Source organism: Brassica napus, chromosome A1 (genome assembly GCF_020379485.1).
Source record: "Brassica napus cultivar Da-Ae chromosome A1, Da-Ae, whole genome shotgun sequence".
Lineage (NCBI taxonomy): Eukaryota > Viridiplantae > Streptophyta > Magnoliopsida > Brassicales > Brassicaceae > Brassica > Brassica napus.
In genome coordinates this window covers 12,117,436-12,129,638 of record NC_063434.1, presented here as the reverse complement: position 1 = coordinate 12,129,638, position 12,203 = coordinate 12,117,436, and the positions used below count along the sequence as shown (strand labels likewise).

The 12,203-nt window shown below is 34.0% G+C and overlaps 1 protein-coding gene across 2 annotated transcripts; it reads right to left on the bottom strand.

Annotated features, from left to right (window-relative positions):
- Window positions 1-1,874: 1,874 nt before the first annotated feature.
- On the bottom strand, window positions 1,875-4,514 carry LOC106369194 (uncharacterized protein At4g02000-like). Of its 2 annotated transcripts, none has more exons than XM_048775699.1 (2): window positions 4,075-4,514; window positions 1,875-3,834 (listed from the first exon to the last, which is right to left on the bottom strand). In XM_048775699.1, exons 1-2 carry the CDS (start codon window positions 4,408-4,410, stop codon window positions 2,986-2,988), a joined length of 1,185 nt encoding a protein of 394 aa, XP_048631656.1. In that variant the 5' UTR covers window positions 4,411-4,514; the 3' UTR covers window positions 1,875-2,985. The 2 variants fall into 2 exon arrangements, with proteins under 2 accessions (XP_048631656.1, XP_013664757.2); XM_013809303.3 differs by having other exon boundaries at window positions 4,197-4,505.
- Between the last annotated feature and the right edge of the window lie 7,689 nt (window positions 4,515-12,203).

Below are 12,203 nucleotides of genomic sequence, written 5' to 3'. Positions count from 1 at the left end.
ATATTTAATCTTGAATCCATTTCTCCGGAAACTAAAAAATTGTTCACCATTTCAACCAGATCATTCTTAATAATATGCCAGGAATGTTGAAAGAAAAGAGCTGTCATGCCATCCGGACCTGGTGCCTTTTCTGGATGCATCATAAACAAAGCCGCTTTAACCTCCTCCTCGGTTGCTAACCTCAACAAACGTTGATTCATCTGAGGCGTGATCCCCATCGGTACCTCTGTAAGAAAGCTGTCAAAACCTGTAGGTGAAGTAGTAGTAAATAATTCTTCGAAATAGTCTACAGCCACTTTTTCCACCCCATTATCCTCTGTAATCCAGTTTCCAGCGGTATCATATAATCCTACTATTCTATTACGAACTCGTCGTTGCTTAGACAAGGCATGATAGAATTTTGTATTAAGATCCCCAGAAGAATACCACATATTCCTACTTTTCTGATGCCAATAATCCTCTTCATCTTTATATGCTTCTTGAAGCTTTCTAGTCACCTCCATAACATCCTCTTGAGATCTAGTATCATCTGTTTGTACCTCCTCAAGAGCTTTCTGCAAATCACTAATCTTGTCCTTTCCATAAGGTGGATTATTTTTCCGCCAACTTGCAATTTCATGTCGACAATTGCTTATTTTTTCCACTATATCATCCTCTCTCCCTTCACGATGATTTAACCAGCCCAAGGAAATTGATTCCATAAGGCCCTCTTGTCCAACCCACCTCTTATCAAAACGAAATTGCCCCTTCCTTCGAGGCACTTTATTCTCTAAATACGCCACCACTGGTCGGTGATCAGATGCCACCATTCCTAAATATTCTGTATAAGAACATGGAAATAGAGTATGCCACTCCTCATTTGCGAGGGCCCTATCTAACCGACATCTAACCGTCACTGCCCCCTTTCCTTTTCCCCTTCTCCCTCGCCAGGACATTTTGTTTCCTCGGGCCGGAAATTCCAACAAACCGCTGTTCCTTATCATATTATTGAAAGGAATAAATGAATCCGCACTTCTCACAACACCTCCCTCTTTTTCGTGATTTCCAGTAATTTCATTTAAATCGCCAATAATAAACCATGGTTCGGATCTTGAAAGTCCATACCTAGTTAAACGTTCCCAAACTTGTTCCCTCATTTTTTGGACCGGATCTCCATAGACAAATGTTAGAAAAACTCTTTTCCCCAAGGCCACTGCCTCCACATCTATCATCCGATTACTTGAGTATAAAATCTCAACCTGATACTCATTATTATAAAACAGTGCTAATCCACCACTTCTACCATTTGGATCCACTGTAACTAGATTATCGAAACCAGAATGAAGTTGAAATCTTTGTACAAAGTCAAATTCCTGCTTCGTTTCTGATAGAAACAAAAAATCTGGTTTATGTTTATGCCATATCTCTCTCAGATAACTCATAGTCCACTTACTTCCCATTCTTCGACAATTCCAACTTAAAACTTTCATTAAAAAAAATTAAGGATTTGTACCCAAGAAAAAACAAGCGGGTATAAAGAGACCCATATTTTACCTTGTACCATAATTAATTCCATTCCTAATTCCGAAAATTCCATTTTACCGGCATAACAAGACAAAATGCTAATACAAACAAACATTCTAATACATTCACTGCCCACTGTGTATGTCCTCTTCACGCTTAATACATTGTCTCCAAACCAAAATATATATCGAGAAACCAAACAAAACCGCTTTGCCTTTACGTGACCAGCCCATTTAATTATTTGGAGTGCTCTCCTCGTCACTTCATTTACTCGGTCTAATGAAACCAAGTATTGTAGCTTCTGCAGTGAACATATAATAGCCAAACATTGCCTCCAAATATCATTCATAATCCAGTACCACCTAAATAAATGAAACCATAAACCGCTTTCGGAATGCCTAGCTATATACTTAAACAATACATTCTCCAATAGTCTTACACTTACACCTTGCAACCAGAGATGATGCCAACAAGACCAAGCGAAAGAAACCTTATTATTCCATAATAAAACCATAAAGAACGACCAACACATAGCCCACAATAACAAGAACCAAACGGAAAACAATACCAACTCAAGCAAAAAATAAATAAAAAAGCTCAAATATCTTATTGAAGCAATAAAAAAACCATAACCCATACGATGCCCATGCCACATATAACTTGCGGTTTCTTGATTCATGGATCTTTCAGGTACTTGGCAGGATCATGCTTAGGGGCTAAAGGTCCCTTCTCCTCTCCCTGCTTGGAGGAATCTCCATGGCGCATACCTGCTTTGACTACCGTTCGTTTCGCAGCCACCAACTGAGCCAGCTTCATTTGTTGGAGGCTACTGCAGCTAACGACGGCTTGAGCGCCTTTCTACGGGCGCCTTGCCTCTTCTCCACCTCACCATTGACCCGATCATTCACTTCTGAATTGTCAATCTTTTTCTTCTCTTCAGGATCATCTGCTACTACCTCCTGCATTGGATCATCGTCCTCAAACTCCTCCTCATTTAGCGCAGAAAAAACATTCGCCAGAGTCTCCCCAGTCCCGTTACCAATATGACCACTATGCTGCTCTTCTAACCCCAAACCCACATCAGAAGCTAGACTATTAACTTCCATTAAATCCAAACCCATTTGTTCCAAGACTAATCCCTGATCTCCATCCTTACGTTCCAAGGTTACCTTAGAGTGACCTTCTTGTGTCTCCAGTAGCTCAGCGAGAAAGGCTTGGGAAGGCTTAGCCGGTACCTGTATCTTCTCCTCCTTTTGACGTGACTGCTCCATCCCAACAATCTCACCTTCTTCGCAACCATCCGTTCGAGCCTCGCTACCTGCACCTGTTGCACCACGCAAGCCTGCAGGAGCTCGTACACGGTCATCTTGATGTGTCCGTGATTGGTCCCTTCTATAGCTCCTGTGACGGGAGTTTTCATCACCACCACGATGGCCACTACGGTGATTGTTGTTGTGAGTTTTACGCTCCCTGTCCGAAACCTTAACCCAATTTTTTTTCTCCTTCCTCAAACATTTTCCCTTTTCCTTTTCCTTGGTACTCACGTTTCTCTCTTACCCTATCTTGTTGCCCTCCATTCCCGTTGATAACCACCCCCTTGTAGCTTCGAGCTTTATCATCGTAATGGCTTTCGTCTTCATCTCTTATCTCTTTCGGCTTATCCGTGCTCTGTATAGTCTGCAGGCACTTCTCCATCTTGTGGCAAAGACTGAAACAAGTTTTACAGTAACCAAACAGCTTTTCATACCGCAATGTTACCGGAGCCTCTTCTTCTTCATAATACTCGCCTCCCTTAAAATCCACAGTCGTCTCGAATATTAACTCCTTGTACCCATCAACCGTGACTTGCACTCTACCATAGTCCAGATCCACATCTTTTGTCACACCAAGCGCATCACCAATGCTCTGGAAGGTTGGTGCTTCCCAAAACTCCAATGGCACTCCCAAAACCTTAATCCAAAAGGTGATTTCCGACGGATAATTCTTTGTCTTCCTTGGTTGCCACCGTACTAACGAGATCATCCAGTAGTCAAAGTGAAATGGTTGCATCTTCAGCACCGTTTCGATATCTTCCTCTGCGTCAAAGTCGAACTGGAACCTCCCTAGCCCCAAGTCCGTGCCTACCACCTTGTCTTCCAGGTTCCAAATCTTAGGAAGCGTCACCACCAAGAACTTGACGTTCTGCTCCTCTGGATTCATGCATCTTCCAATTAAAGTTTTGGAATAGCCCTTGATAAGATCTGAATTGTTGAAGTGAGGGACCGAAATCTTCAGCCTCTTACGAGCACCATCATCGTTTTTCATCTCACCAGATCCTCCAATAAGTTGACTCTGAGACATTGTAAACAAAAAGCCAAACAAGAAAATGAGAAGTAGTGATTTGTATGAAAGTAAGCTTTCGAATGCGGTATTGAAGTTGAATCGAAAATCATCTTTATAGTACTCTTCCAAATCCATGCCTCTCTGCCAAAGATCTAATCCATTAATACCAAATCTTTCATAAACATCCGTAGCAATTGAAATACGAGAATCAATTAAGCAATTTGAAATCTTTTTTATCACTCGTACAACCTTCAAGAAAAAAGAGAAAATCCTTATTTTCCAAAATCCAACTTTCCTCGATCGTAGCTGATATGAATTCACCATCGAGACAATCGGAAAGGATTCTGTATTGATGATTACAGAGATCGTACCTTCGATAAGAAAAGATTTTGGTTTTAAAAAATCTGAGAGCCCGATCCTTTTTCCATATCGTGATGATTCTCCCACCAACCCTCGCCGATCCGATCGAGATTGTCCTCCCCAATCTCGTCTACAGATCCCACTTTTCCCCTCATACCTCATCCAATCGAATACCGTCTTGAGCAGATTTTCCCGGATTCCGGGATTCCACCGTCGCTGATCCATGGTACCCTAGTAAATCGTCATCGCAGTCGCCGCAGAGCGTTTTGTTTTTTTTTTTTAAATAGTTGGACACTTCAAGAAACATGGTTCAGTTGTTTATTGTTTTGTCACTTTCATTTGAATAATTGTTGTTTTTCTCCTCATTAGAAATCAAATAAGGAACAGTATACTGTATGAGTTTATAATCGAATGATGATAGAAAAAAAAGTAATTGGGTTCTAATGACAATGATTGACATACAATGAATTAATCACTTGGGGGCAAAATGAATGAGACTTTTAAATTGACAAGATGTAAACATAAACTTCAAATCAAATTTGGTAAGAGTGTTTGAGGTTTAGTTAATATAGAAGACTTAAATGAGAACGGACCTCTCAACTTTGCTATATTTCATAGTAAAACTACAAAAAGCATGGAAGAGAGAGTGTATCGTCGGTCGATCATTGTTAATCTAAATTCGGCACATATGGGAAGTAGACACAAATTCAATGGTGAATTATTTGAAAAATATTTATTGACTGATTAAAAATGATTATAAAAGAAAAAATTACTCGTAAACTGTTTGATGATGAATTCGGCAAGAAGAATGAGTGGTAGAAGTTTAGTTCTTGTGTTGAATAACGTGTTTTGTGAATGTCCCTTCTCGTCTTTGATCTTTTTCTTTTATAGTAATTTTTTTCCCCTTCAAATCGGTATATTTTGTTAACCGTTATTTGACTAATGGATTGAATTCAATTTAGGGCATCACTGATTTTTTCCGCTACCACCCACTACAAACATACTTTTTGCGGCTAGAAGCGGTTGACAACGTTTCGAAACAATTATACAAACCCCTATAAATAGCTTCAAACCGCTCTGAACCTCTTATAATCAAAAGCTGGTTCCAACTAACGTTTGCGGGCAGTTGCGGAAGAATAATTTTTTTTTCTTTTTTTTTTCAAAAACCATATAAATACAAAAACAAATATTCAATTAAAATTTTAAATTGGAATAAAAAATACTAAAATATATCTATTATATTTTAATTAATATTATATAAATTTTAAAATAAAAATATTTTCTGTAATTTTAAAATTTTAAGACTATAACTTTCTAAATATAATTTTCATATTTATTATAATATTACGATTTTTATATTTTTATAATTATATAAAAAATAAATATTGTTAATTTATTATTTAACCGATGATGTATTTGGTAGTTAACCAGTCATAAGTATCCCGCAAACGCATTAATTTTTAACTGCATAACCAGTCATATAATCTTTTAAAACCGCTAGAAACCGCAACCACTCGCATCCGCAAATTCTCACAACCGTAACCACTGCGTTTGAACCAGTCATGCCCTTATTTGATGTGCCTTTATGCGAGGGATGTGCTCAATCTCCCACAATCACCATCTATCACCTAAGCATTCAGAGTATATTAGATAAGATCATTAAGGCTATGAATGAGATGCAGATGAAAATGCAGATTTTATGCAGAACATTAGATTTGCAGATAGTTCTGCATTTGTTTTCCAATCACCTTTTTAAATGCATAATAAGAAAATCCAGTTAAATCTGCATGCAGATTCATTTTAGGAAGTAAATCACTGATCTGCAATTAAGGAGAAAAATGTGCTGGGTATTTTGCAGGAGACAAATTATGTATTTTTTTTATTTTTTCCTGCATTGATTCTTTATTAATAATTTCATTTAGCCCATTTAATTCATTTTAAAACTAAAAATGAACTCCTTTAAAACTATAGTTAAATAGTTTATTTCATTTGTTATCTCTAGTAATAATTTATTTTATAAAAATTTGTTAATAAAAAGATTTAAAGCATATATTATTTATTTGGTTTTCCTAAGTAAATCGTAATAATTACAACCGTAAAAACCCATTCCTACCCAAACCATGCAGAGATTGGAAATGCTAGTTCTACGGGTGAAAAAAGTTATTTGGAAAAGCTGAAAATCGGACAAGAAAATTTTATGGTAAACAATAGAGAAATTATTGCAAATAAATTATGGGAAAAAATCTTTTAGTGTTATTGTATGTTGTAATTGTATTTACCTTTTATATAATGTTTAAATTTCCTTGTATTTATTAAAATAATAAAAATAATTTGTAAGAATTTGTCCTCTTGTTTTAGATATTTATCTTACAAAACTATTTTTTAACATTTGGTCAAATATGCTAATTTGATAAATAAATTAAATCAGTTAGATCTGCATTTGTTATGCGTGATCTGCTTGATCTGCATTGGTTCTGCGTAGGGGTGTCAAAATGGGTCATGACCCATAGATTGACCCAACCCAAGTTGACCCAACCCAAGTTGACCCATTAATCCAAATGAAATGTTTATTTTTGATCCCACAAAAACGCGTTTTCCCGCCAAAGCCGCAAAACCACGTTTTCCCGCCAAAACCGCAAAAACGCATTTTTCCGCCAAAACCGCAAAAATGCAATTTTCCGTCAAAACTGTAAAAATCAGTTTTCCCGTGAAAACGCGTTTTCCCACAAAAACCACAAAAACGCGTTTTCCCGCCAAAACCCAAAAACGTGTTTTCCCGCCAAAACCGCAAAACACATTTTCCTCTAAAACCCACAAAACGCGCTTTTCCGTCAAAACCGCAAAAAACGCATTTCCGCCAAAACCGCAAAAACACAATTTCCCGCAAAAACGTAATTTCCCGCAAAACGCAATTTTCCGCAAAAACGCGTTTTTCCGCAAAAACGCAATTTCCCGCAAAAACGCAATTTCCCGCAAAAACGCAATTTCCCGCAAAAACGCGTTTTTCCGCAAAAACGTGTTTTTCTGCAAAAAGGCGTTTTTCCGCCAAAACCCAAAAACATGTTTTCCCGCCAAAACCGGAAAAACACATTTTCCTCTAAAACCACAAAACGCGCTTTCCCGCCAAAACTGCAAAAACTCGTTTTCCCACAAAAATGTGGTTTCCTGCCTAAATCGCAAAAACTTGTTTTCCACAAAAACCACAAAACGCGTTTTCCCGCCGAAACGGCAAAAACTCATTTTTCCGCAAAAATGTGTTTTCCGCCAAAACTACAAAAAACGTTTTCTCATTTCGATCAATTTGATCTTAACTTAAAAATAATTCATTCTAAAGATGTTGGGTTAATGGGTCAACTATTAACCCATCTAACCTATTTAATTTAATGGGTCATGGGTCAACCCAATCCATTTATTAAATGGATTGGGTTGACCCATGACCCATTAACAGTAAACCCATTTGGATTATGGGTTGGGTTGACACATTTGACCCATTTTGACACCCCTAATTCTGCGTGATCTGCATTTGATTTGGTTCCATGTACCGTTACTGTTGCCAATAAAAGCAACTAGTAACAGTCCCACGTAATAAATGGTTCGTCACTCATTATATATATATATATATGAGTCATTCTTGGGTTCACCCCCTAGGGTGAACCTCTAGGTTCACCAACCAATAGGATTTCATTATTTCAAATTCGATATCTTTTAAAAAAGGAAACAAAATATTCTCAAATTATATTATGTTTTTAAAATAAAAAAGTAAAAAAAGATAATAGTTACAGAAAAAAGAATTAAAAAAAATATATTTTTAATGTTCTCAACAAAACACTAAACCCTAAATCCTAATCCCTAAACCCTAAATCCTAAATCCTAAACCCTTGGATAAACCCTAAACCCTTGGGTAAATCCTAAACCTTTGGGTAAACCCTAAACCCTTGGATAAATCCTAAACTCTAAATAAAAAACACTAAAACCCTAAACCCTAAACGCTTGAATGTTTTAGTGTATAGTGATTTTGATTTAGAGTTTAGGATTTATCCTAGAGTTTAAGATTTATCCTAGAGTTTAGGGTTTATCCAAGGGTTTAGGGTTTAGGATTAAGGATTTAGGGATTATAATTTAGGGTTTAGGTTTAATGTTATGCTGACGAGTAAAATATTTTTTTTGTAATTATTACTATTTTTTTTTACTTTTTAATTTTAAAAACATAATATAATTTGATAATATTTTGTTTCCTTTTTTAAAAGATATCGAATATAAAATAAAACAATCTTATTGGTTGGTGAACCTAGAGGTTCACCTAGAGGGTGGACCTAAGAATGACTCTATATATATCTACAAGTTCATATATTTTTTATATGCAAAATTGACAAACCTACAAGCCTATACTGCTATACATAATTACACTAGTCCTATATTCTTATAATCGTGTATATGGATGTACGAGTTCCTTAATTCACTACATTGTCTACATCCTGAAGCTTTTTGTCGCAAAATAGTTTTATGGAACCCTTGTCTTGGCGACAGAGACGTCCCTGGACTGATGCGGAGGAAGCATGGGCTTGAGACTGTGTTTTAATTAAGTACATAACCAGCCGCAAAGTATACCTAAGTTGTCATTAGCTCAGCGGCTTAAATGTTAAATATCACTCTAACATGACACGGTTTCCATTCATGCGCATGATCAGTTTTCAGGCCATTTTTTTGCGTTTGGCTTGTAGCCTCAAAGCACAAGGACCGGCTCTGTTTGGCGAGTTGCCATTATACATTATTGTAATTTAAAAAACATTGTTTTATTATGTCTACAAATTTTTTCGTTGGATATAAGTTATAACTCGTAAATTGTTGTACATCACAAACTAGTTTTTTTTGGGTCAGCACATCATAAACGCAACCCTAAATATTAAGAATATATATGTATTCTAAATTCCTTATACATACTTTTCTACATAGTTCGTATATTGTTGTACCAGTATGATTGTACATCCAATAAGAAACAATGATATATCTAAATAAAACACGTATTACACTAATAACCAAATAGAAACTATTAGAGTCGAGTAAAGTGAGCTGGGCTTGGACTCGGAGACTTGGAGTGTTCTTCTTTTTGTGTCAACGGTACGTCGTGCTGGACTGGATGGCTCAAGACATCTAGTGCACTGAAACTTATTTGTACGTTAGATTAGATTCTCAAACACGTGATCCACTTCTCTGTTTCCATACACATAAACAGCATGCCTACGTACATTCAGTTTCCCAATATTAATCTCCGTTACATTTTTTTTTAACACAATCTCCGTTACATATATGCACTTTCGCTTCCCTTCTAATATATCATTTATTCATATGTACGTAGTTTGCATTTTGATAACTTATCCAACTTTATACTTCACAAAAAGAAAAAAACGAGTTTGGTTTATATTTTTTTTTAACAAACAAACTAGAATTAAATGGTGATTACTTGTTGTCAAAAAAACAAAAGGGTGATTACTTTGCTAACACCATTTACTGATACGGCAAAGGGTGCACCATTTCTACTTTTTTTTTGAACTGAATCAGTTTATTTCAGCTTCCAATTTAATAGATGACACAGCACCATTTATACTTAATCAGTCGGTAAAACAAAAAAGTAAAACCAGAGCAAGGGGAAAACGGTATAAAAATGTTGACCAAAGCGATTCTCGTTCTATATTTTACCGCTATAACTTTTCATCGTAAAGAAAAAACCTAAATCTTAACTAAAATTTATCAAACCCCGATCTTTTGTCTAATAAAGAAATACAGAAGCAATATTTTGTTTTGGTTTAGCGAGGCGTTAAATTAATAAACATTTTTCATTAGCTGGTTTGAAATACTTTTGATCTTATTGAAAAGAAAAATAAGGGGCTCCATCTAAAGCGGATGGGGATGCAATATACTGACCCGACTATAGGGTGGTAGGTCGGGCCTATAAGATAGCTAAGTATAGTACAACACGTGGCACATAGTGAATGGAGATGTACTGTAGAGAACAAAAGGATCAGCCCAGGAGAATATGGTCCCCATATCTTGATATGGAACAGACACACACTCAGTAGTCAGCAGGACCGTTCTGATTTCTTGCGTTTGTGATTGTATTTGTAGTTATGGTTCTCTGGTTTTCAATTATTTATCTAGTTTTCTTTATTTCAGATATTATATTTTATATTCAGATTTATCATCATCATATAACCACTATTGCATATAACCACCATTCATTGCGTATTTCTTAATTGAGATATATTTTGGATTTTGTTTTGAACACACTTTAGCACTAATGACCCTCCATCTCTCTTTATTATCCATATTTAATATAAGGGGAGGAAATAAAAGTGGTTCCGAGGAATCCATGGGAAATGTAGATGAAGCTCATAATTTCTAATGGCCCCTCCTAATTTCCACTACTATTTCACTAATGTTTCCTTTCTCCTTTTTTTTATATATATATATCTTTAAACCTTACAGTTTACTTCTTTCTTGATCTTTATATCTACCTATTTAAATTTTGCAACCTCTTTCTTGATCTTTATATCTACCTACTTAAATTTTGATAGTTCTACATTTTGTTTTGTTCAATATATATTCACACTCTACATTGATATCTCGAGTTACATAAATATATTTCTTCAGTTTTTAATATATGACGTTTTATGATTGTTTATATAGATTAATAAATATTTGAATTCTTATATTTAAAAGAAAACATATTTTTAATTATCTATCTATCTACAATTCAACCAATAATAAAATAGAAAATACAATATCATTTAATTATTAATAAATTTTACATAGTTAATTGAAAACATCATTTAATCTGAAACATAATTTTTACTCTAAGGTGATGATTGTTTGGATAGTTTTTAGATTTTGGTTTTTGGCTTTTGGTTTTTAGTTTTTAGATTTTGGTTTTTAGTTTTTGGTTTTTGATTTTGCAGTAGATTTTAGTTTTTGGAAAAACATGAATGGTGATTTTGGTTTTGGCTTTTGGTTTTCGTTTTAAAAATTATTAATATATTTATTTTAAATTTTGATTTTGTTGTAGTTTTAGTTTCTAAAAAGTTTTAGATGATGATTTTTTTAGTTTTTAATTTTCCTATATTTCTTTTTGAAGTTGAAATAAAAATTAATAATAAAATATATTTTTGTTAATACTAAAATATTACTTACTGTGAAAACAACAAATAACACAAAATATTACCACTTAAAATAAATTTATTTATTTAATAAATTATTTTAAAAGAAAAAATGCAATTTAAAAGAGAAAATAATGCAAACTAAATAGATGAACCACAACTCATATATATCACAATGCATAGTTCATGCAATTCAAAAAAAAAATTATTAAAATTTAAACAAAATTAAAATAGTTATATTTTAAAATATTATAAAAATATCAATAGTTAGATTTTCAAATTACTATATAATTTCACACATATTAAACAGTATACAATTGACAGTTAGTTTATTATTCAAACATACTAAATAAAAGTTATATATATTTATAGAATTTTGGAAAACTGAATAAAATTATAAATATATTTTGAATTTTGAATTAAAAATTTTATTATCTTTTTGGGCTTTTAAAAATTTTGATTAATGATTTTTTGGTCAGTTATTTTTTTTATAATTAACTTATAAGTTAATTTCTTTTTTTTTAACAAAATAAAAAATTAGTAAAAAAATATACCACAGATTTTAGTAGAAAGTACCAATAATTAGCAAATGATTCTTACTAAACATTATTTGTGTATAGAAATTATCTTCTTTATTTTTTTCTTATATAAAAGCATAAATATAATTATTATTTTAAAAAAATTAAAAACTCACGTGTGTTTTGAAAAAAACCATGAAAATTTGGTTTTTGGTTTCTATGTTGAGAAATCAGTTATTTCCAAAAGCTAGTTTCCCTACATTCTAGAGAATCCATTTTTTCAAAATCTTGATTGGATGGAAAATGGTTTTTGTTCCAAAAACCAAAAACTAATCTAAAACCCAAAACA